The sequence below is a fragment of the Castor canadensis genome, chromosome 12 (genome assembly GCF_047511655.1).
Source record: "Castor canadensis chromosome 12, mCasCan1.hap1v2, whole genome shotgun sequence".
Lineage (NCBI taxonomy): Eukaryota > Metazoa > Chordata > Mammalia > Rodentia > Castoridae > Castor > Castor canadensis.
In genome coordinates, this window is record NC_133397.1 from 23,606,927 (window position 1) to 23,633,748 (window position 26,822).

Sequence of the window (26,822 nt, forward strand, 5' to 3'; positions counted from 1 at the left end):
GGGCTGGTGCGGGGAGGTTGGATCCCGAGTCGCACAGGTGGCACAGAGAACCGTGGTTTAAATATGGCCAGAGGGGCTCGCCTTCTCTTCCTCGAGAGAAGGCCCCCGTTCCTAAGATAACCCCGCTCACCCCATCATGTTGATCCCCTCAAGAACTAGCCCCTAAGACCATATGCTTGTCTCTGTCCTTATCTGGCTAACCCTTCTGGTCCCTGATTCAGCTCCTAGAGTAAGCCTTCCTCCTTTCCACTGGATGAAGGGATCATACAGTTTGGGAGAAAGGAGAGTATCTCCTCTAGATATTCCCCAGAGTGGGGTGGTCATTCTTTGGGATTGAATCAATTTGTTTTTCCTGATAATTGCCCTTGGAGAAATTGCTTCCCCAGCGTAACTTCCCTCGTGCGCCGTATGACGTCGACGTGATGCAGCAGGAGGCCACCCCTTTCCGTTCCATGACGTCAACCGGGCACATGTTTCCGTGTTTGTCATCCTATCCTAATTGCCAGAGCCTGGACGGTGCTTTATACGTCTTTGTACTCCCCAGGCAGCCCACCCAAAAGACCTTATGTGACCTTATTTAGTAGCAGCAGGCTTTTGTAAAAATTGTATTTGTGCATTTTCCTTCTGAAATACGTCAAAATCAGGAAATACAAACTGCTCAACCAGCATAAGAGGCACACCATCAAAAATTTCTCTCTGGATCCATTATAACGCTGTCATGTCTAAAAGTTCCTTGGCGGGGTGCGGGGGAGGTTGACTCCAATCCACGACCCTGCTCACTGCACCAAAGGACCTTTTTTTTGGCTAATGGGTGATTTCTCATTTTGTAGTTAGTATATTTTTTCCTGTTTCTTAGAAAAGTCACATCTCCTCATGACTGAAACATTTCAATGCTGCATAACATCTTGCACTGTCAAAAATAATATTATGATCGTCCTGTAAATTTATTCCCTCAGATATTATCCTAAGGTCATGACAGTTGCTGAGTTGGGATAGGTTATTGTCACTTTTAGTTTGGTTTAGTTTCTGGAGCAGTTTTGTTTCCTTTAGCATTTAACTAGTGATTTATGCAGGCAAGCTTCAGCAGTAGGTCAGCAGCAGTCTAGTTTCTAGTTGTAAAGCCCTCATTCCTTTCATGAGTTTGTCTTCACATTTTACAAGGTGTATACTAAAAAAGGTGCTTTCTCTTTGGCGACCGAAGTTATTAATGTTTTTTTTGAGAGGAACATAGGAACAGTGGAGTTTGAGAGGGATCTGGATTTGAATTCTGATCCATGTTTGCAATAGTTGTTTGAATAAGTTACTTTGACTTGCTGACCTTTAGTTTTCTGTAAAATGGGAACAGTGTTCACCAGGAAACAAGAGTTGTTGGGAGGAAGTGAATGACTTCACAAAGCAGGGGAGTAACATAGTGCTGATATAGTAGATGTTCTGAATGTGTCTACTTCTCTTTTTTCGAGAAATGAGAGGTAAAATAATAGTAGGTACTGTAGGGGAAAAACATGGGAAGAATATTTTGTCGTGTGAGATCCTTTTGCTTTTCCCTTCCCGCAGATGAGTATTTCTGTGTTTTGCATATGATCTAGATAAGCATCCTCTTAGTGTACAGAAATAAAAGTAGAAACGTTGCAGAATAAAAAAGTCTTCCAAGTGATAACACGGATTTTTATTTATATCATCTGAAAACTGTGAATTAAAACACCTGCCTTACTACCCAGGTCATGAAGAACAATTGCAATAATGTATACAGAAACTTATTACAAGTGGTAAAATGTACAGTACATGATTTTTATGATTGTACATAACCTAAGATGCTTGTTACTTTGAGATGACAGATTGGCAGGGAACGGTCTCTGTCTAAGGAGTCAGAAGAGGAGCTTGTTTATATTTGCAGACAGGATGGTTTGGGAGCTAAAAAGTATATAGTATAAAACTTTTGCCACCTTAAATGTACTTTTGGGTGTCATCACTACATAAGGTCACAATGGCGTTATTTTTTTTGAAAGGTCACTGCAGTCTTTCCCTTTATTAATATCTGAAATGATAAATTAGAACAAGTGCTAGTTTTAGCATGTACTTCTAAGTCCTTATGTGGTATAACTTATGAAATCTAAAACCAGAACATCAGTTACTTACAATTGTAACTGGCTGGAAATTAATTTGTTTTGATGTGGGATTATCTTTTTAGACTAGGAAACAGAATGATCATTTGAATTGACTTATTCACTCTGAAAGTAGTTTTTCATTTAGAAATCTTATTTTTTAATTTTTATTTTACTCATATGTGTATACAATGTTTGGGTCATTTCTCCCCCCTGCCCCCACCCCCTCCCTTACCACCCACTCCACCCCCTCCCTCTCCCCCCCACCCCCTCAATACCCAGCAGAAACTATTTTGCCCTTATTTCTAATTTTGTTGTAGAGAGAGTATAAGCAATAATAGGAAGGAACAAGGGTTTTGCTAGTTGAGATAAGGATAGCTATACAGGGAGTTGACTGGCATTGCTTTCCTGTGCATGTGTATTACGTTCTAGGTTAATTCTTCTTGAACTGAACTTTTCTCTAGTTCCTGGTCCCCTTCTCCTATTGGCCTCAGTAGCTTTTAAGGTATCTGCTTTAGTTTCTCTGCGTTGAGGGCAACAAATGCTAATTTTTTAGGTGTCTTACCTGTCCTCACCCCTCCCTTGTGTGCTCTCGCTTTTATCATGTGCTCAAAGTCCAATCCCCTTGTTGTGTTTGCCCTTGATCTAATGTCCACATATGAGGGAGAACATACAATTTTGGGCCAGGCTAACCTCACTCAGAATGATGTTCTCCAATTCCATCCATTTACCAGCGAATGATAACATTTCGTTCTTCTTCATGGCTGCATAAAATTCCATTGTGTATATCATTTAGAAACCTTTTAAGAAGAATTCATGTACTCCTTCCTCCAGCCCATGAGTTTCTAAGTAATTTAGATCTGATTTATTGGTTTTGCTTTTATGTTTTCAAGTGTAAGGAATTCTTAGTGCCTGAAAATCAAAGACTGAGAGATTCATGTTAGTCTGTGTTGCTTAATATTTGGGTAGGTGTATGTTTTCATGATTGAATTGTTAAGTAGATTTTTGCTTCATCTATTCCTCAGATTTTGCTACATTTATTCCCCTACCATTTTTTGAGGGTGTGTTACATATACCCTCTCCATCCCTAAATGTTTCTCTAGCTTTGGTCCCTTTATTAATTTATTGAAATTATTTTAAAATTAAATTTATTGCTTAAATTTATTACTATATTAATTTATTATTTATTAAAATGTTACTGGATGCTTAGTCTAATGCCAGGTGTTTTTGTTAAACACAAGATACAGTCCTTGTAGGGAAGAGCTCACGTAGCAGATAGTTATAATACACATTTGAAGGACTGTTATTAAGAGAGGTCTGTCAGCAGTAAATTATTTCTAGTAAGTAACAGTTGTAAGCAGGTTATGTTCCAGAGTTTTGCATATGATTATCAGTCAAGTTCTCATTCCTGTGGGGGCACAGATGGAGGAATTCCTAACTCAGTGGTGTGTGTGTGTTTTGTATCTTAGGGGAGAGCATTGGGGAGTGAAGACGTTTTGGTCTCAACCAAAGTAGAAGAGGCAGTTATAAAATAGAGTGAGACAGCTGTAAGCAGAGCGTGGTAGTGTAGAAACCATCTCTGGAAAGGAGGAAGGACCTGTACTTCAAAGGTTCCTGTCATTCCTGAAAAGCAGTGGTGCAGTCTGTGTCCTAAGTATCCTGGTGGCAGGGAGATGGGTTCTTCTGGAGGAACACAGGAAGAGGCCACTCTAAAGATGGGAAATAGTGTATTTGTTGATGCAAGAGAAAAGTTCTGAGTTCTATGCTACTTTTAGGAAGCTCGTTTTATCTAATTTCTTTGCAAATTCTGATCACCGTTCTTTTCTTCTGCTTTCAGTGGTGGTTTATAAGTTGAGTCAAAATGTCCCCAGAAGTGGCCTTGAACCGAATTTCTCCAATGCTTTCCCCATTCATCTCTAGTGTGGTCCGGAATGGAAAAGTGGGGCTGGATGCTACAAATTGTTTGAGGATAACGGACTTGAAATCTGGGTATGTACCAAAACTAATTCAATTTTTGCCTAATAGTAAACCTTTTTTTAGCAGACTCATAAAAATTGACCACCACACAAATTCTTCAAGTCGTGATCTCATCAGTTGCTGATTCATTTTAAAAAATATAAATAAATATGCATATATATACATGCACATATATGTATATATGTACACACACACACACACGCACATGTATATGGCTTGGCCCCCCCACCCCCACCCCCACACACATATGCTAGGCAAGCACTCTATCACTGAGCCACATCTCCAGTTCCTGATTCATTTGGTTGTTTAATTCTTGACATTTTGTTTCCTGTTTTCTCTCGTGTTGTGGGCCACTGCTTCATGACCAGAATGTTCACGTCTTTTTTCTGGCTTATCTCTTTGTGAACAGTGTGCCATGTGGGGTTTAGCATGAGTGTTTTTCATTCATTGGCTTGCTTTCTTGTTTACTGCAATCCAGCATGCACATTAAGAATTAGGTTTTGAGATTCTGCATCTAACATCATTTGATAATCTCTCTTATTAGGAAAATTACAACAGCTAGCCAAAATGAGTCATTCCTTACAATGTGGTTCATTCAAATAGCAAAGTCTTACACCTTGATGTATTGCATTGAAAACATATATACTTTATTTTGAAATAAAGCTAGATTTATGGAAAAGATAGAAAATACTATAGGATGTAGCATTGTTTTAATGTTACTAATTAGTCTACAGTTCTTATTTGAGTTTTGATGTTTTCCCCTTTCATGTACGGTCCATTTTTGGCTCAGCATCCAATCTAGAATACAAATTGCATTTAGTGGTTACGTCTCCTTAGTCTCCCTCAACTGTGACAATTCCTTATTCTTTCTTTGTTTTTAATGACCTTGAGTCTTTTAAAAGATCACTAGCTATTTTGTAAGATGTCTCTCCATGGGGTTTGTCTAATATTTTTCCTTTCATTAGAGTGAAAGATGCATTCTCTTCCCCCGAACCCCCACAAGATCTCAGGGCATCAGATCAGGGAGTACATGATATTCCTATGTCTTTTTACATGACCTTCCTGCCCTAGCCTCCTGAGTTGCTGGGATTATGGGCACATTGTATCATGCCTGATTCAGCCACACAATCGAAAGGGAAGCCACCGACACTACAGTGTTCCTAATCTGTGGTATTCAGTAGGTTAGGTGCATTCAGTGCATTTTCAACTTTGGAAAGTTCCAATTTTTGATGGATTTTTGGGGATGTAACTCTGTTGTAAGGCGAGGAGCAACCATACTGTCATTTTGTTGCTCAGTTCTAGCTTTTGTCATTGGAGGCTCCATCAAGTGGCTTTGTGACCTTTTGGCATATTCTTATAATTTTTTCTTATTAGAAATGTTGCATTCTTGAGTCTCTTTCAGTTGTCCTAGTTAGGCTCTTTTGCTTTTAGGCCTCTACAGATGTTGCTATATTTTTACTAAGGTAAAGACTTGAATATAAGATTAGAATTATATTCTTTAGTAGTAAGAAAAAGAAGACTAAGACACTTCTTTGGAACAGTAAGATGCTTTTTCTTTTTAGCTATCTAGCTTTGTTATCAGTTTCATTAATTAAATACCTATTGAGCATTTATTCTGTTAATAATTTTGGTAGTAATAGGCATTTGTTGCTCCTTTTTCTTGCTGTGGAAAGAGAATGTGGTGCAAAGAACTCTGGTGGAGTCGATAGGAAGATTTTAAAGTTCTTATTTTGCCACTTTGGCAACAGTTAACTATGTATTAGGGGATGTATTAGGGAAAGAAAACCAAACAAACTGGGTGTGGTGGTGCACACCTGTTATCCCAGTGACAGTGGGAAGCTTAAAATAGAAGGATCTCAGTCCATGCCAGTCTGGGAAAAAAAAGCAGGACCCTATCTCTAAAATAACCACAGCAAAAAGGTCTGGAGTTGTAGCTCAAGCAGTAGAGCTTCTGCTTTGCAAGGGCAAAGCCCTGAGTTGAAACCCCAGTACTGCCCGCCCCAAGAAAAAAACAAAACAGTAGAACAAAGAAAAAAAATTAGATGGTGGTGATGGTTGCACAACTGTGAAATACTAAAAATGACAGACTTTTGTACTATAGGTTGAATGTTACTGTGTGTGAATTATAGCTTAGTAAAGCAATCTGTGAATCAGGGATGTTTTTTGGCCTGAATAGGTAGGATAATGAAATAAGGTTTTACTCTTTAGCTTGTCACAACATTCTTTTCAGACCTGAAGGGGAAGTGATGGCCAGTGGACTCTGGCTGCTTTATGTCAGAGGATGTAAACCTGGACTTGTTTCTCCTTGTGTTAATATCCTGAGAGACCAGTTGGATTTATCACCATAAAGTCATGTTGCTCCTTTTCTGCAGATTCTTTTTGGGTGCTCCCAAATTACTGAATGTTTAGTTGAGTGCTTAAGTATAAAGTGGATCTGAAAAATGAAAAATTTAAAATAACTCCACTAGACTTAGTCCTGTCTGTACTAGCACTGCCTCAAAAATACTTGAAATGGCATTGAATGATATTTAGTATTGTTAGTTGGCATTCTGTCACTGTAGTAAAATACCAGAAACAATGAACTTAAAAAGAGAAAGATTTATTTGGGCTCATGGTCTCAGAGGTTCTGGTGTATGATCAAGTGGATTTACTGCTTGTAGGTCTCTGGTGGGGATGCTGGATACAGTCAAGGGGAAGCACATGGTAAAGCAAACTGCTTACCTCACCACCAGGAAGCAAAAGAGGGCTGAGGATGAGGTGGGAGGAGTGGTCTGACATCCCTTTTGGGGATATGCCCCCATGCCCCCTAAGGACCTTATACAAGGTCTCTCCTAAAGACCCGCAGTGCTTCCCATAGTGCCACTCTGGGGCCAAGCCTTTAATATATGGACTTTTGGGGACATTCACCATCCAAACTATAGCAGGTATTTGTGGAATTGACTTTCTTTAGCTTTAAAAAAAGAAATAGAAATACCCCTACCTATATTAACAAAGTTGCTCTGCAGAAAATGATTTGAAAAGCCATGTTAATCCAGAGCACTTATTGATCTTTTTAATATCTATTTTTATTAGCATATTGTTTATACATATTAATGAAATTCTCTGTGATATTTCCATACACGCATACAGTGTGCATTGACCATATCCATCCATTTTTCTTCCACCCTTACTCCCCTACTTCCCTCAGCACCCCCTCCAGTCCCTGGTGATCACTGCTCTAATTTTAGGAGGACCTTATTATTTTTTTATTTTTTGCTTCCACATGTGAGAGAGAAAAGGTGATATTTGTCTTTCTTTGTCTACTTATTTTGCTTAATATGATGTCCTCCAGTTACACACATTATCCTGACAAATGATAGCATTTCATTTTTTGTTATGGCTGACTAATTGTGTATATATACATATATACATACATATATATGTATATATGTATATATATACATATATACACTAATACAATTAGTGTATATATATATACATATATACACAATTATATACGTATATATATATATATATATTTCATATTTTCTTTCATTTGTTTGTTGATGGGCACTTAGGCATAGAATGGCTGTAGTGAATAGTGTCACAATAAATGTGGACATGCAAGTAACTCTTTGGTATGATGGCTTCATTTCGTTTGGATAGATACCCAGTAGTATTTCCTTTAGATAGCTGGATCATATGGTAATTCTGTTTCTAGGTTTTTGGGGAGCCTCCATAGTGTTTTCTATAGAGGCTGGATTTACACTCCTCCAGTAGGGTATGAGTTCCTTTTTCTCCACATTTCTCTCCAGCACTTACTTGTTTTTTTGGTAACAGCCACTCTTAACTGGAGTAAGCTGGAGCCTCACTGTAGTTTTCATTTGTGTTTCTCTGATGGCTGGTGATACTGAGCTTTTTTCATCTATTTATTGGCCGTTTATATTTCTTCTGTTGAAAAGATCATTTGCCCACTTTTAATTGGATTATGTGTTTTTTTTTTTTTTCTTTTTAGAGTTCTTTATATATTCTGGACATTAACCCTTTGTCAGATAAGTAGCTGGCAAATATTTTCTTCTGTTTTGTAGGTTGTCTCTTCAACTCAGTTGATTTTTTTGTGCGGCTTTGCTGTGCTGAAGCTTTTTAGTTTGATGCAATTTCAGCTGTTGATTTTTGGTTTTATTTCCTATGCTTTTAGAATCTTACCCAGAAAATCATTACCTGTACCAACATCCTTGGTTTTTGAGATGGCCTCACCATGTTGTCTAGGCTGCCCTTGACTTCATCATTCTTCTGTCTTCTGAGTTGTTGGGATTACAGGTGTGTGCCATTGTGCCCACCTCTGTACCCATACCATGAATTATTCCTGCTGTGTTTTTCTCTAGTAATTTCAGAGTATCAGTTCTCACATTAAGGCCCTTCCATCCATTTTGAGTTGATTTTTTACAGGGTTAGAAATATGGATCAAGTTTCAAATCTGCATGTGGATGTCCAGTTTTCTCAGTACTGTTTGTTGAAGAAGCTGTCCTTTTCCCCAATGTATGGCAACTTTGTCAATTGATGTGTGGGTTATTGTTATTGTCACTTGTCTGAAAGATTCATGAAAGTTGTTTTAGAAGATTATTAATACTTTTTTCTTCAGTCCTTTTGGTCAAAGCATGACTTTGTCAAGTTTTCATAACAAAAACAGTAGAAGAGTTAGGGAAAAGAATGGCTTCTTTTTGGTGTGTCACTTTTGGCATTTCTCTTTCTTTGAAATCTGTAGTGCTTGGGGTTATGAGAATTGGGATCTACATTTCTAATTTCTGTTTACTCAGAGGGTACCAAGTATACATAGAAGATAGCAAATAAGGAGACTGAGTTTTAGAAAAGGTCACAAGGACCAGTCTTGTTACTATGCATAGACACTTGCCCTTGAAGAGATTAGGTCTAACTACCTGTTTTCTAGATCTGACGTACAGGGGAATACATAGGCAAGAACCTAATCTAAAAAGATTTTTTAAAAAAATAGTAGTTCATGCTTACTTCTCTTACATTATCTAGAGTTTTCTACCTTATTTAAGACTATGCAGTTTCTGAGCTCCCTTGCAGGCTATCAGCATCTTAAGGGCGGAGTTCTTATTTATGTATATGCCTTCTTAAGCTATCTCAGGATACCTTTTACATGTAAAGTGCTAAGCAGGGGTTGAATGAGTGAGTAAATGGGTTAGGTGTTTCCCTAGAGAGGTTGCTCACTTTGGGAGTCAGAGTGGTTTGTTTTTGTGGCTTGGAAGGACAATTATTGGCCTGGTAGCATATTGCTTGAATTCTGTTACAAATTATCCTAAAAAAGTGATATTCCCTGACAAGTGAGATTATATTTTAAAAATTATAGTAAAGTATATTATAGTAGCATTGTGTTTGCTCTTTTAGGTAAAATACATATTTCAATTTGAAGGAGCGAGAATATAAATTTCAGGGAATTATTCCATGAGCTTATTGAATGTTTATCAATTCTGTGTTCTGTGTTAATTTGCTCTTAAGTATATGCTATTTGCAGGATGCCATGTTTTGTGATTTTTTAGTGATTTTTCTAAGCTTGAAGATGTCTAAGTGTCTGTTCAGCATTCTGGAATAATGCCTGGCAAGTGTTAACAGGGAGGAACGCAGAGAGGGCTCACTGCAACCTGTGGCAGCTGAGCCTTAATATCTTTTTTCAGCAAATTGCAGTGACTCAACTTTACTGGCACATGACTGTGTTTGGGGCATCTGCTGTGACATCTCATCCACCCACAACTACCTGTTGCATTTTTTGTCCATGTTCTGAATTTCATTACTTAGTTAAAAATAGATACTCAGCGTAAGTACTTGATTGCTGAATAGATAGAATAATTTAAAAAGATGAATGCTATAAGCTTGGAAGACTGACCTCAGTCAGGCTGCCTTAGTCTCTAGCTGGCAGACTGAACCTTTCTTTATCAGTACTGTGCCTGCAAGGAAGCTGCTCTCCTGGGAAGCAATAGTTTAATTTTGAAGGTGGGCAGTTTTAATACTTTAGTACGTAGATGTTCACTTGGTTTTTCCATATCACTTTCTTTTCTTTCCTCTTGTTTGGTCTTAATCCCCCTTCTCCCTGTGCATGTCTTTATACTTTATGTATTCATTATATACAAATATATCTCTAGTAAACAATATATTGTTATTTTGCATGTTTAAAAAGTTTATATAAATGATACACTCTACATAGTCATCTGAAACTTGCGTGTTTTGCTTATTTAATTATTTTTGTGAGAGAAGGTCTCTCTGTGTAGTCCAGAATAGCCTTGAATTGGCGAGCCTCCTGCCTTAGCCTCCTAAATGCTAGAGTTACAGGTGTGCACCACCATACCCAATTTACTTAATTTAAGGTAATGAGACTTCATTAAAATTCATTCTTAAAATTTTTTTTTTCTTGACAAAGAGTGCCACAGTGAGCGTTTTCTCATGTACACATCAGAAGAAATATATGAGAATATTTTCTGGGGCAAAGTTTCTAGAACTGGGAATGTTTACTCATTAGTGGTTGTAAAATCAATTGAGTGAGTCACCCAGCATTCAAGAAATGAATAAGAACAGAATGGAAACTCTCAGAATGTGTCATACATAGTAAGAATAAGTACTATTTTGTGAATTCTTATTTCAGCTAAATAAGTATTTGCGCACTGGATCACAATGAAAAATAAGTGTGTGATGATCAAAAAGTTTGAAAACTACCCCTCAAGAGTATATTCCTAGGACTAGAATTACTTGCTCTTAGACTATATGTAATCTTCTTTTTTTTTTTTTTTAAATGAGATATGACCAGGTTGTAGCAATTTTCTTCCACCAGAAGCAAATGAGAGTTCCCGTTATTCTGTAGCCACACTAATACTTGGTATTGTTGGGATTAAATTTTTGCCAAGCTGATGAGTGTGAAATGTTATCTTACTTTGGTTTTAATTTATATTTCTTTGGTTACTAGTATGATAAAGAATCTTTTCATATGTTTATTGGCAATTTCGATGTGTTCTTTTGGGGACATCCTCTGTTCATTGTTAAGTGAATTGTTTGTATATTTGTATAGATTTTATAGTATTCTTTATGCAGTTTAGATTTTAATCTTTTGTAATTAAACATATTAAAATGTCTTATTTTGGTGCTATTGATGTCTAGGAGTTTGAATTTTAATGACATCAAGTTCATCAATATCTTCCTTTTTAGTTTTTTTCTTTTTTTTCCAGTGTTGGTGAGAGAGAGGAGAGGGAAGAAGGAGGGAGGGGGAGAGGGAGGGTGGGGAAAAGAGAGGAAGGGAGGGAGAGAGATGCAGAGTTTTATGAGATTCTGACCTATCTAAAAGTCATATATCTTTCTCTAAGAATTTTAAAATTTTCACTTTTATTTTTTTAAACTTTAAATAGAATTTCTAAAAAAATAAAATATGGGGCAAGATAAGGGAATAGGTTCCCCCCTCCCCACAATGTGGATAGTTGATTAACACAGCATCATTTATTGAGAAGATCATCCTTTGTCCATGGATCTGCAAGGCTACCAGTGTGGTGTCAAGTTTATATCACACGTGGACCTGTTCCTAAGCTTTCTGTTCTGGTCTGTCAGCCTCATTGTCCTTGTACCATTTTCATACTGTCTTAACTATTACAGCTACATAGGATGTCTTGATAGCTAGTAGGACAAATTCTCCCCATCCATCTTGTTGTGATTCTTTAAAATTGTCTTGCTTAGTCATATATTCTGCATACTTTGAAAAATAACCTCATTTCAATAGTTTGTATACTATTCTATCAGGAAACCTACTGTAATTCAGTTAATTAAAAACAAAAACAAAAATGAATCTCTTTTGAATTCAGTGAGTAGAGGAAATGAAGGAAAACTGACCTAGTGGGGGCTGATTGAGATCTGATGGTCCAGAAAGCTCTTTGAGGAGGATGACATTTAAGTTGAGTCATGAAAGATGAGAGTGATTCAGTGTGAAGAGTTAGGGGGTTTGATGTAAAAAGGAACTAATCACGTGCAAAGGCAGTAAGAAGTTTTGCATGTTGAAGGGTCTGTAAGGCCAGTTATAGAATGCAGAGAGACAGTGTGAGAGGATAATTGGATGAGATTCTAGAGGTGATCAGAGGCCAGATTATATAGAGCCTGGGGGCTAAATTTGTTTTCTGTACTGGAATTTGAACTCAGGGCTAGGCAAGCACTCTACCACTTAAGCCACACCTTCAGCCCGGGACTACATTTGAAGTTGTACTTTATTCTGGGTGAAATGAGAAACTATTAAAGGATTTTTAATAGCAAAATGCCATGATCTTATTTATGTTTAAATAAAATTACTGAATGTTGTATGGAAAGTACCTTGTTTAGGGCCATTATAGCAGACCAGGCAAGAGGTGATGGAGTCTTAGAATATGGTGTTACAATGAAGACAGAAAGAAATGAGTAGGTCAATAAGCTATTTAGAAGGTAAAATAATGAAGGCATTGAATTTGAGAAGGAATCAAGAATGACTGCCTGTTTCTCAGCTTAAGTGGACAGATGTTCCTGTCATTTGCTGGGATAAGGAGAAGACTGGTGGAGGAACTCCTTTAATCTGGGTTCATTACTCTTTGATATGCCATTCTGCTGTCATTTTAGATCTTCCCTATGTCTTTTTCCTGTATTGAATCACATATCTTATCTTCTTGTTTTGCCTTCTTGCTTTGTTGGAGCATGTCCTCCAGTGTAGCATCCTAAGAAAGGGAGAAGAGATACAATTTTGGGGTCCTATTTTTTTTTTTTTTTTAGCAGTACTGGGGATTGAATTTAGAGCCTCCCAATTGTTAGTCAAACACTCTACCACTTGAGCTGCACCTCCTGCCCAATTTTCAGATTCTTGAGAGTCTGAAAAAGTCTTCATTCTTGTTTTAAACTTGATTGATAATTTGGACAGGTACAGAAGTTAAGATTCAAATTAACTTCCATTTGAGTCTTGGAGGCCTTGATTTTATATTTTGGAGACCCTTAATACATGGATGTAGAATCATCTCTTATTTCTGCAAGAAAATTAATTTTGGTTAAAACCATTCTCTCTACTCTCTCTGCTCTCTGCATTATCTCTGCTCTGCTGTCTTTCATCCTTAAACTAATGATTCTTGGTTGTCCATGGTTATTGAATAATGAGGCTCTGAAATGTTAACTTGAAGCTCATTGAGTACAGTAGGGTTATCAGTTGTGGGGCTTCATTGTTGTGTGATCAGGCAGCATCCTGGCGTTTTTATTGGGTGATTGCCATTATTTATTATCTGGAGGTCTTTCTTCAGGATATAAAATAAAACTCACGTGGATGCATATATTCTCGTGCGTCAGCAAAACTCCACAATTATCGGGCTGAAGACTACACAGATTTTAAGACTTTACTACATTTAACATGTTAATGTATTCTATATGTTTACATATAGGGATATATAAATCATAATTAAAATTGTCCCCAAAAGTGCACTATGAGGTTTTACTCCCAGTACCAGTATATGAGGATGCCAATTCCTCTACATTCTTAATATTAATATTAGACATTTTTAAGATCACCTCCTCAACTGAAGGTGTGGTTTCAGTGGAAGTGTACCTGCTTTGCAAGCACGAAGTTCAAACCTCATCCTACCAAAAAAAGAAAACAAAAAAAAGATTGTTTCCTAACTTAGTATATGGAAATGGTATTTAGTTGCTTTTATTTTGCCTTATTATTGTATGTGTGTGTTTGTGTGAGAGTGTGTAAATCACCAGTTCATGCTATTTGCTCATTTTTATAGTGTGGGTATGTCTTTTTCTTATTGATGAAAATTTAGCCCTTTTTATAATATACTGCAGATTTTCTCCCAGCTCTTCAGTGTCCTTCAAGTAAGTCTTAGTTTATTTAATATGTAGATGCTCTTATATATTTTTCATTTTTTGAAGGAGTAATAAATGTATCATATATCCAAGGAAAGATACAGATGGGTGATAAGTGGATAGTAATTTTTATACCTCCTACTCCTTTCCTGTAATTTTCCTTTCTGAAGGCACTACTCTTACCCATTTATTCTGTTTCTTCAAATACCTTTAGAAGTATTTGTATGTAAGCCCTCCTTTTTTCCTTATATATAAGCAGTAGTCATGTTAGATTGTTACAGTAATGGCCCTGAAAAATTATGCCTTCCTTTATTTATTCTTTTTTGAGTGTAACTTTGCTATTCCTTTCATGAAGAGGTAGATTCTGTTTCCTCACCTCTTGAGCCTGGACCGGCTTTGTGACAATTTTACTAATAGATATATTAAAAGGGACATGTGACTGCTGAGTCTAGGCCTTAGGAGGCCTTGCAGTTCCATTTCATCTTAGAATACCATCATCCTGTGTCCAGGGGTCTCCTGATCAGTCGCCTTAAGAGAGAATGGCCGTGCACCTCAGGTGTGCCCAGCTCCACAGCCAACCTCTCGGCCAGTGTGCAGATTGCTGGGGAGCGCTGTCTGAGGATGGTGGGCGTAGGTGGCAGTTCTGCTAGTGTGGCAGTGGGTGGATCATAGATGTTACAAGGCAGAATTTTGGCCAAAGCTCAGGATACTCATGTGTGGCATTTTTGAGGGACCTCACTGTGTACATCTGGCCCTTGGTAATTGTTTCTTGGATGTTTTTAACCAGAAGAAACACAAGCTCTCCCTGTTCCTCACGTCCCGGCCCACGCTTTTTCTTCCCTGAGATTTTTGCCCTTGGTAGCTGCTGGTCTAGCTTTCTTCTGATTATAATAGTGTAATATACTAGTTTATAGATAAGTTATTAATTATGCAATTTATGGAGTTTTTAACATTTCAAAGTGCTGTTCCTTATGGCTTTTTTTGTGTTTTAAACAATTTTATATTTTATACTTAAGATTTTAAATGGTGGTGGTGGCTTTGGCCCAGTGAACCCTGGAATCACTGACCTTGGGAACTTTGGCTAAGATTTGAATCTGGGGCAGTAGTAGCACGAGGATAAATCCGGGCCTGGAATCTCAGGCTTTTCTCCATTGCCACGACTCACTTGGTGTGCAGGTTGGGGGTAGGGAAAGAGGTGAAGGGAAGTAGCTAGATTAACGTGTAAAGGAAAGGGGGCAGAAGATTCTTCTAATCTAGGCCTCACTCTACTTCATATTGTCCAAGGAAACAACAGCAACGTCACTCCTCTTGTCTTTTGTCCCCTCTCTTCTATACACTGTTAAAGTCGTATTTTTTGTGACTAATTTTTGATTCATTTAGATGATAAATTTGCAAAGTTCCTTGAGTTTAGAAAATAGGTATGGGGTCTTTTGGTACCCTGATCTCTCACATAGAAATGCACGTGCACGTAAATTTGTTGTAGGGTTCCAAATTACTTCTATGCCGACTTATGTGTTAAGAGGAGCCTTCTGCTCATACAGAAAGGTAACATTGGCCCCCTTTAGCTCGCATGTTGCTTGAATAAGTTTGCATTTTGTGCCACATTGCTTGAGAAATAGTTTTATAACCTTCCTTCTCAGGGCCACATTTCTGAGTAATTTGGTTATCTTTCTCATGGCATGTTATGAAAGTTAAGTTTATCCCACTGACCTTGCTGCTCTTGACTTTTTGAAAAATACACCCTTTTTGTTTTCTTACAATGTTTTTATCTCAACCTTTGCTCTTGCCAATTTATGGGTAACAAATCATGAATCAAGTCGAAGTTTTGGAGGACGTTTTCATGTTCCACTTTAAAGAAGGCATGATGCCCTCAGAAAATTTTTTTTTAGTCTATGGACTTCTCAGACCTTTTCTTTTAAAAAAAAAGTTATTTAAACTTTTTTTGTGCTTTAGTAAATTATTAACATATGGGTTCAGCTTTGAGTTCAGCACATACTTTTAAAATGTGGTAAAAAATACATAACATAAAATTCATCATTCTAATAATTTTTAAATGCACAGTTCTGTGGCATTAGGTATATTCAGCAGCATGACAGATGGGAATGTTGTACACATCTAACACTTTTTTCATCTTGCAAACCAAACCGTAACCATTACACATTGCTTCCTTCACCCAGCCACCACCATTTCAACTTTGTCACTATGAATTTAACTATTTTGGGTGCCTGTATATATTGAAATCATGCAGTATTTGTCCTTTTGTGACTAGCTATTTCACTTAGCATAGTATCTTCAAGGGTTCACCCATGTTGTAATATGTTTAAGGCTGAGTACTATTCCATTCCATGTATACATGTATGTATATATATATTTCATATTTTGTTTACAAAATTCATCTTTTGATGGAACATTTGTTGTATCTATTGTGAATAATGCTATTAGTAAGGGTGTGCACTTACCTTTTCAGCCTGTTTTCAGTTGCCTCAGGTACATAACCCAGAAATGGAATTGCTAGATCATATGGTAATTCTATATTTAATTTTCGAGGACTCAGCGATACTGTTCTACAACATTTTGCATTCTCATCAATAACACATACTCTTCTAATTTCTTCACATCCGTTACTTTCTGTTTTGTTGTTTGTTTGTCTTTGTTTTAATAAAAGCCATTCTGATGGGTGCGAAGTGGTACCTCCTAGCGATTGGGCTTGCGTTTCTCTAATGATATGGGACTTACTGGCATTTGTTTATCTTCTTTGGAGAAATGTCTATTTGTACCTTTTTCCTATTACATTTTTTTGTGTGTGAATGAGTTATGAATTGTGAATATCGATCCCTTATTAAATTTTCAAATGTCTTTTTCTTTCCATGGGAGAGGAGAGTCATTTAATATTATACCTGCTTCTCCCCGAGCAGAAGCCTTTTAACTGAGAATTAGTGACTCATAAAATACCATATTGCTGTGATTCTAATAGTAGTGCATAGTCTGTGCTTACACACTGGCTAACTCAAGCAGCTCTATATTTATTAGTCAGGGTAATAATATAATAATAGCCGTTATGGTAACGTTATCATTGTAATAGAAGTGCTCCAAAAGATGTATCACATGTAATCTCATATAGTTGTCCATTGAAGGGGTAATTGGAACTTTCAATAATATTAGGACTTTTGATAATTAAAAAGCTTTTACTTGTATAATTTGAAGAAAAAAGAGTGAATATGGCTTAAAACCAGTTTCTGGAGCTGGAGGCGTGGCTCAAGTGGTAGAGTGCCTGCTCAGCAAGCCTGAAGCTCTGAGTTTAAACCCCAGCACTGCAAAAGCCAAACAATGATGACAATAACAAATAACCAGTTTCAATTGTAGGACCCCAAAGACAGTAGAAGAAGAGATTTGTGTTGGTATCAGGAGGAAAGAGATTTTTAGATAGAAGGCAGAAGGAATGGACTGGAGGAGGAATGAAATTCTAAGGAAAGCTTTTGTCACTTTTCCCAGTATGAACCTATACTGGGTTTATCATTAGAAATCCCTGTGTGGGTATATAGTTTATATTATAGAAATGATAAAGCTTTGAATAATGTCTTTGGAAAGAACATAAAATTGGTTTTTACTGTGAAGTGGATAGTGGATGCTAATCAACGCCAGCAGCAGGTTCAGAATTCTATGTAGACTTACTGTCCATTATTTATATTTTTCATAAAGAAAGGAGCAAAAATGAATTTACATTTGTGAGTACTATAAGGCATTTTTTTAGGCTGTGTTTTTGCTCCCAGTAAGCCCGCAGTAAATCTGTGAGGACATTTAATCCTTCTCTTTAAAAATTTTTAAATACCTGAGGACATAAGTGTCCAAGAGGTTTCAAAACTCACTCGAGGTTACAAAACTCACTCAAGGTTACTTAGCTGATAAGTGAGAGAGTCCTGGACTGGCTCCCAGGTCTTCTCTACCAAATGTTATGTGTTTGTTTTTTTCCATGAAAACATTGACCAGGAGAAGACAGGAATCACTTGTTATGGTACACTGTAGAATGGGTTTCCCAGCCATCTCTATTTGTGAAGCGACGTTGGTATACACACTTAATGAAAACTGGGTTACTATAGATACAAATCCAGTTACTGCAAATACAAATTTGTTAGAACAGAGTTTCTAATTTGAGATAGAATTTTCAAATTTCAAATTTCGGCTAGAAATTTGTTGGGCGATTAAGACTGAAAGATGGAGATGAGTTTAGTATTACAAATGATTTAGAAAAAGTAGATGTCTAAATTAGAAATAGTTTCTAGACAGAAATTTACCACACATGGGCTAAATCTCAGAGCAATAGATAAGGTGACAAAAATTTGTAGATGTCTAAAAATTAGGGTATAGAGAAGGTAATATAATTTCATTGCTGATACTGAGGCAGAAATCAAATGTATGTAGGTATTTTAAGCATGTAATTGATTTACTTTTTAACCTAAATGCTGTCTCATCCTTTTTTTTTAGTGATACAAATTTTTGAAGAGTTGAAAACTTGAATGGTGTTGCCAGTCTTAAAAGTATGATGTATTATTGACATTTTGAAGTAATTTCTTACATACACACAGCACTGTGTATTAAATTTTTTCTGAGAATAGTACTTATGTTTTAGTGTAACAAAAATATCTTTTGCAGTTGTCATTGGTAGGTTTCTATAAATGTGCTTATATTTATAGAATATATTTATATATTATGTATAATTTTGCACATATTTGTGTAAGAAATTGAAGAATTTGCAAGTCAGAAAAGGATTCTGAGAACCAGTATTGTTCAACTGGAAGACTGGAAGTTTAGTTTTAAGCATGAACTCAGGATGTAGCAGGCCATTACTTTCCATGGGGCGGACTGAGATTTAACTTTAGAATTTCTAAACATTTATGAAGTACTTCTATGGGTTATGCCAGCTTTTATCTTGCAAGGTTGGGTGACTCCTACAAACAAGGACATCAGATTAGCTAGCATCTTCTTATGAGGAATGAATCTAAGGCTATGTTGGGGCTATATCTGGATGAAAATCAAGTGGTATTACAGTTCTGATTATCAGAAAATCTGGCGATAAATTAGGCAGTGAACTATATTGATGTTGCTGTCAACTTAGTAGGAATATCAAAAGGGAAAGAAATAAATTAATAGTGTTTGTTACTGTTGTGAGAAAACCTAGATGAATAAGGAGATTGGGGGACATCAAAGAAAAGCAATTTATCTTCGTATCCAGGGGACCTTCAGTGTCTAAGGAATCTTTAGTGAAGTGTCTCTCAAACTGTCTTTGATGAAATCCCAGAGTTTTAAAAATTTTCCAATCAGTTACCAACCATTACCTTTGTAAAATGTGATAAGATGAGTTACTAGAGAAATGAAAAGGTCATGAGCTTCAGGCTTGACTTTTATTATTGGATTGATTAGATTCATGTTACTTTTGCACATTGCTGGAACAGTGTTAAAATTTTTTTCATTCAATTTCTGTACTTTTCTTATGGATTAGTAATAGTTTATAGACCAGAACTGGTGCATGGACCCAGTTTGAGTAGCACTGTTTTAGAAAGGTTTTAGTATGCTGACACTGCAGGAATTTGGTCCAAGAACTCTATCTCATAAGTGAGACAACAGATAACTTAAACAACTATGGTAGATGGTTATAAGAATTAAGACTTCTCTGAAAATTATCAAAGTTTTCAGTTAGTTAAATTAGTAAAAGTTGAGAGAGCATGATTCTTTGTGTATTTACCATCTATACTAAAGAAGCATGGTTTTTGAGTAGAGAGAGTTTCCAGTATGGTCTTGTAAACATGTCCATATTGTACTGTCTGTATTCACTCAAATTTGTTTTTTATAAGAAAAGCACATATTGAGCACGTAGTGAGTATGAGGTGCTATGGAGGTAGCCAGCATAAATAAAGCACATAGCCTGAAAGCTGATGAGGGAAACAGATCGAAGCTCTGTTAATGAGAATCTGAGCAATCTGAGCTACCAGAGTATTCCAGGATACTCCCTGGTCCCTTCCTCTATGGGCAGGCATTTAGGTGGGATTTAGATAAATAGTTTGCAAATGATATAAGAGATGAAGCTCCCAGGGTTCAGAGATCTGGGAGTATATCAATTTAGGACATGTTTTGGGTCAATGGATGAAAAATTGATGGCCTATAAAGGCTACAGGAATATTTTTTTTTCTGAAAGATAATGAGCAGTGTTTAGTATAAAAATTACTTTTATGAAATTACATCATATGAATTACAACGTACAGTGTATGTAAGCTAGCCTTGGCCTCTATAACATTTTTCTATGTGAGAATTACTAGCATTCCCACAGTTGGAACAGCAGCCAGTCTATGACATCTGTGCAGTTTGCTTGACTTTGATATGATCTCTGCATGTCTAGCTGTCCCCAGGCACAGGAATGTTCTTGAAGTAGTTACAGGTGCCTGCTATGTGCTAGGGGATCCAGGGGTTAATGCATTTTATTTATTTTTAGAGCTTCTAGTCTAGCAAAGGGGATGTCTCTTAAGTTCTGCCTCTGCTTAAGGACAGTTGCAAGGAGATGTTTCTCTTTCCCCTGTTTTGACCAGGTCCAACTCATTTTGAGAAGCAGTTTTTTCCAGTGAGCCTTCTTTGACTACTCCACCTAAACGCAGTTTCTCTGCTCTCTTAAATCCAATTGTGCTTATATTCTTTAGCCACTAATTTGGCAATTAATCATGTTAATTGCTTTGTGGCTTGCATCTATTGTTAACTCGAATTGCTATTTAAATTGTATCTTGACTTTCATGGTTTGATTTTTGTTTTGAGAATAGAAAATCTTTTCTTTAACTCTTACAGCAGTGATCTCCAGTCTCCTTTGATTATCTACCTTGTCTTCATCTGTTTGGGCTATACAACAAAACACCTTATAGAGGACAATTTATTAACCACAGAAATGTATTTCTCACACTTCTGGAGGCTGGAAAGTCCAAGATTCTGTTGTCAGCAGATTCAGTGTATGGAGAAGGCCTATTCATTATCGTTGGTGCCTTCTGTGTGTCCTCATGTGGTAGAAGGGCAAAGGTGCAAACAAGCACCTTCAGGCCTTTTTTGTAAGGGTACCGGTCCCACTTACAAGGCTCTCATGACCTAGTCAGTTTCCACCCCTTAATACGAGCACATTGAGGATTAGATTTCATTATACAAATTTTGGAGGAACAAAAATGTTCAGACTATAGCAAACCCCAAGCCATTTGTTTGTGAACTCCAATTGTGCATTTTATTTCATTGTAAAAATGTATTTACAATTATAAAGCATATATGAAATACAAATTAAAATGATATAAAGATGAAGTAAGCAATACTGTAAAGATAATTTTTATTATTTATAATACCTTTTCACCTGTCATACCTGGAAAATAAATCTGAAAAAATATGGAGATAATAATGGAAGAAATGCCAGATTGGCAGCATGTACTGTGCCCTAAGATGAGGTTTCCATTCTACTTAGTAGTTGCCTGAAAGATTTTGTTGAAAATTTGCCTGTGTTTGAGTTTTTGATTATTTCTAGCCATAGATTCTTTGTAAGGATCAGGTTAAATCACTTGTCCATTTCTCGGGGGTTTGGTATAAACTAGACTGTGGGTTCCACCCCTGAACTATATCACAGAGTGCTGGAGGCAGCTGAATAATGGAGTATGTGCCATAGGACTCTCCTCCCCAGCCCTCTTCCTAAGCCTCTGGCAACCACCTTGCTACACTTTGTCTCTGTGTACTCTTAGGTACCCCACAGAAGTAAAATCAGATGTCTTTTGTGTCTTGCTTAGTTCACATAGCATAGTGTTCTCAAGATTTGTTGATACTGTAGCATGTGTCAAAATTTCTTTTCCTTACATAGATGGACACTGGAATTGCTTCCACTTTTTGGCTACTGTAAATAATCCTACCAAGTGTTTTGTTTTGTTTTTCAGGAGAATCTAGTACTTGAAATTCCATTTACATTTTAGAACTCCCCTTTTAGTTTCTTACGATTTAGGGAGAATTGAAATATTTTAGTTATGAATCTTTTATTCCATGAATATGATATCTCTGTTTACTTGTTTTCTCTATTTTCCTTTTAATACAGCACTAGCCTTAGGCATAAAGATCTTGCACATCTTCTGTGGCATTTATTTCTATGCATTTGGTCATTTGATGTATTTATTTATTTTTGCTGTGTTGGGGATGGAACCCAGGGCCTGGTGCATGCTGGGCAAGTGCTACACACCGAGCTCCACTCCCAGCCCATTTGATGTTATTTATGGCATCTTTCTAAAAGTTTTCTTTTCTAACTGATGGTTGATTAGGTATAGAAATACAGTTGATTTTCTGTATGTTCTTTATCAAGCAAATTTGTAAATTCATTAATTTCAATAATGCGTATGAAGATTTAAAATTTTCTACACGCATGTATTTTTGTATTCTCTGTAGATAAGTATAGTTTCATGTCTTCTTTTCTGGTCTTTATACTCTTTATTTCCTCATATTCCTCTCTCCTGGCTAGAATCTCCAGTATAATGTTGATTGAAAATGATGATAGCAGATATCCTTGTCTCATCTCAAAGGGAAAATTTAGTATTTTGTTATTACATATGATGTTGCTATAGGTTTTTTTTTTTTTTTTGTAGATAGCCTTTATCAGGTTAAGGATATTTCTTTTTATTCTAGTTTACAGAGAGTTTAAAAAATCATGAGTGGATATTTAATTTTTCAAATACTGATTCTGTACTTAATCCTACTCATTTTCTCCTTTAGTCTGTTATCTGAGTGAATTAGATGTACATGTGAGAGAAGAAAGGTTGACAATTACTGAGCTAAGCATCTATCTGAAAAAGTTAAGGGATTTTTATTCCTCCTAGTTATTCTTAAAAAATAGCATTTGAGCCTATAATTCCTGTTGAAATCATACTGAAATTTAAACTACACTTTTGTGATAGGAGCACCTACCAACATTTAAAAATACTCCCTACTCTAAAGTAGAGTTGAAATTTATCATTTGTAAGTGGAGACTTAGCATAGAAACTGGGAATAACAGTTGATGCCACATGAACTGGCAAACATATTTTCTCGAATATTTTAATTTTGTAATTTTAAAAACACTTTGGGATGAGTCACTTATTTTGGTAATGACATTCTGGAATCCTATGCTAGCAATTAAATGCATCATTTTCTAGTGAGGTCTAGAAATAGTTCTTAGGCTTTGGTGACACAGAGGGATGCATGGGGCATGGCAGGAATATCATACGTCAGCAAGTAGACAGTCCCGTTTCCCTGGAAAACAATGTAAACAATTACCTTAGAGCAATTTTGCTGCTGTTTTTTTTTTTTTAAACCAATATTCATGTGTTTCCTCAGTGGAGGGCCTAAGACTTGAACTAGTCAACTAGACAGGCTATAATTCCCGACTCAGGCTATAAGATTTTTTAAATCAGTCTAAATACCTGTGCGTTCTACAGATTGTTTATGTAGATGGTAAGATACCTTATGTCAGTCATCTAGCTTCTTTACTGCTCTGCATCCAGTCTAGAAACGATGATAATTTTGGAACTCATGTAGTGGGAGTGAAGTTACTGATGTTAGATTTAATTCACAAAAACTAAATTCATTCTATAAAATGTGAATATCAGCTAACAATTTTTCACTGTAGTATTTGACTTGGAAGTTATTTACAAGGCAATTATTGGTCTTTGAGCCTATTTTATTTCACTGTTACCTGTTATTTTAGGTTGCCAAAGCTGAAGACTTCCTTCTCAGCTGATACTAAATGTTGTTGGCTAAGCATAGACGTCACTATCAAGAAAACAGGAAGCTATGTAGGAGAACCTGCCGAATGGTAAATTAATAGTCAGAGTAAAGGAAACTGACGTAGATTCAGGGAAGGAACCCTGGATTCATCTACGTTGTTCTTTTTAGGTGGCTTAAAGAATAGAAGTGGCCTAAATCACTGTTTTTTTTTTCTTTCCACACAGTGTCAAGTAATGGGTTTAGCCCTAGTCAGAAAGTATGTATTTTCTTATATTTTGCATTACCTTAAAAACATTAACCTTTTGATTGTGGTAATGTTGTACAGGTTGCCAGTCTAGATTAATACTTGGCTGTCACTAACATGCCATCTTTCTCTTTTTATAGTGAAACCTTAATGTGTATCTGAATTATTATCTTAATAACTAGGAATAGTCCATAATAATTTAAAGTGTTAAATCCAAAATTACCTTTTGCCATTTTTTTAAGAGTTTATTAAAATAATTTGTTCAATCAGTCAACAGGGTCAGCATTGTAGATCCAAGTTATCAAGTTACAGGGACTTTATTCTCTCTTTTGTATTCAATGATTTACATGTATGCAGACAGGTCCTGTACTTCTCACTGTAAGTAATTTTCATTAACGCACATGTCATAGAACCTCTTTTTGGCCATGTCTTATCTGCTTTTGTTTTGTATTATTATGAGTACTTAGTTAATAAAGTATCATTTGTTAAAAATACATAATTTATATTTTTCACTACTTCTGATGATCTTTCCTTTAGTTATTAAGAGATGGCTTTAGTGTACTGATTAGAAAAATTGGCCCCATGGAGCCAGATATCCTGGGTCTAGATCCTAGGTTTTTTGCTTACTAGGAAGTTGTACATCTTAGATGTGCTTCACTTTCCTCTTTTATAAAATGGAGCTACTAATAGTGCCCATTTTGGAAGGTCGCTGTGACTTTAAATAGTTTAATGAAATAACCTAGAACAGTGCCTGCCACAATAGTCAATGCTGTTTTTTCTTCTCTCACTAGAATTGAAGTTCCACAATACTGAAGACCTTGTCTGTCTCATCCACTCTGCATTCCTAATACCTAGAACAATGCTCAGTAAATCTAACCAAATGGAAAAAATAACCCAAAAAAGTGAATGAGTCACTCAGATGGGAAAATGTGCTTTTGAATACCTTGAGGTTGCCAGAACTAGCCATTGATGTGGTAAGGGAGGGAGATGAAGTAATAGGACAAAACAAAAACCAAACCAAACCAAACAAACAACAACAACCCCCCCAAACTAAAACATTCCCCCAATCCTGGTAAAACATATAGTAAATAATATAAAGAGTGGCTCAATGGTGAATGTAACTATTCAGAAAACAGACAATTTCATACTGAAAAAGGAATGAATTATTCAAACTAGTAGAATCAGTTCAATTCGAGGATTTTGTATACTATTACTAGCTTCATTTGTACCCTAGATAGATAGTGTGATCCTCAAACCCCCAAAAAACTGGATTGCAAAAGGTGTTTTCCATCATTTTAAAGCATTGCAGGTTCTTGGTGTTGCTTATAGGGACATTGCTATCATTAGATTATCATTTATATTTTATTATGCTAGGATTTGTATGTTTTGCACAAGTCTTCTCAAATGGCTACAGTGTTGTGGACTAGCATCCCTAAGCTGGAAATCCAGAGTCCAACATGTTTTGAGTGTCATCATGGTGCCACAAGTGACTGCACATAATGGGTTGTAGTCAAAACCCAGTGTGCTAATGATATCGTGCCTCAAGGCTGTGGTATAAAAGGTGTATATTAAACATAAGTGAATTTTGTGTTTAGATTTGTGTCCTATTGCCAAGCTCTTCCATTACGTATGTACACATATTCGAGAATTTGAGAAGTATGAAATGGGAGGCACTTCTGGTTCCAAGCATTTTGAGTAAGGGACTTGGAACCTGTGAAATATTTTAGTACATTTTTTATATTAAGGGGAAATGAAGACTATGTTCTTAAAAATGTGTGAAACATTAAATTAGGTCTCACTTACTTGTTAATACATCTTGGTTGTTTACTTCTTTATTTTTCTTTTATACTGTATCAATAGAAATACCAGTTTAACATGCACAAAGGCAAGAAAATGAACGATGAGAGATACTGAATTTCTTTGCTCTGCCCTTCGAACATGTTTACTTTTTAAACTGCTGTATTTATATTTTGATCCCTGAAGATAAAGAGGAATCATGAACCTAGTGATTTAGGCTAAGTACATCAGAGTTAAGGTTTCTGTATTATTATTTTCCCTTTTACATTCAAGTAGTTTTGGGAAAAAATAATGATACATCCGATTTGAGGACTGAGTTTCCTTAAAGCCAGAATTTCTTGAATTTATTTTGAAATGACTCTTACCCTTCGAAGTAGCCATTTGGGGAAGGTGACATTTATTCCAACCACACTTCCATCCATTGAACTACTTTTGTAGGCTTATTCTTAGAACTTCTTCAGAGCCAGTTTTGGAATTCTGAAGGAAAATTAGCCTCTTTTCTTTACTTTAAAAAAATGAAATGAAGATACCTAGCTTCCTTGGTTCACTGCATGTTAGTATCTTATTAACTTAAGAGGCTGGTTTTGCAGGTGAATTGCAAGATCAGAAAGTATCTTGTAAAGTAACATTGTAGAACTTTGTGAAGTAATAGATTTATAAAACCCCTAAATGTTGAGACCTGGTGACTAACTCAACCCGCCCCCTTCCATTTGCATTTTATTTGAAATCCAGAACCATGCATTGGGCTTTCGTGCAGATGAAAGTTGCCGTGTGCCAAATGTAGAGGAAGCGGCATACCTTTGCAGAAAGCAAGAGCCATCTGGTACCAGAAAAAGGCCAAAAGTGGGCTCTTTTTGTACTAACAGAGTGAAAGCTAAGCGTCTATGTTTAAAATATGACCATAAAATTATTCTTCTTTTATAATTCTTGGCAACAAAGAGTAGAGACATGTTTTGGATGATGTGCATAGTTTAAAAGTCAAGATCATTTCTTTGTGAAAAGTAGTTGAAGCACTGTTGGTGTTTGTTGTTAGAAGGCATGTAAGTTTTATTTATTTATGAAATAAATGAAATTTTTGTCTTAGTGCAAGGCTTATTGTC

At 36.3% G+C, this 26,822-nt stretch overlaps 1 protein-coding gene and 1 pseudogene across 3 annotated transcripts in view; one reads left to right on the forward strand and one right to left on the reverse strand.

Annotated features, from left to right (window-relative positions):
• Babam2 (BRISC and BRCA1 A complex member 2) overlaps window positions 1-26,822 on the forward strand; it is a 372,389-nt gene that overhangs the window by 172 nt on the left and 345,395 nt on the right. For all 3 annotated transcript variants that reach the window (XM_020154590.2, XM_074049402.1, XM_074049403.1), the window contains exon 2: window positions 3,940-4,091. In XM_020154590.2, coding sequence (XP_020010179.1) covers window positions 3,964-4,091 — 128 coding nt within the window. In that variant the 5' untranslated portion in view covers window positions 3,940-3,963. The remainder of the gene's footprint in view (window positions 1-3,939; window positions 4,092-26,822) is intronic.
• Window positions 25,772-25,864, reverse strand: LOC141415270 (small nucleolar RNA SNORA8; annotated as a pseudogene).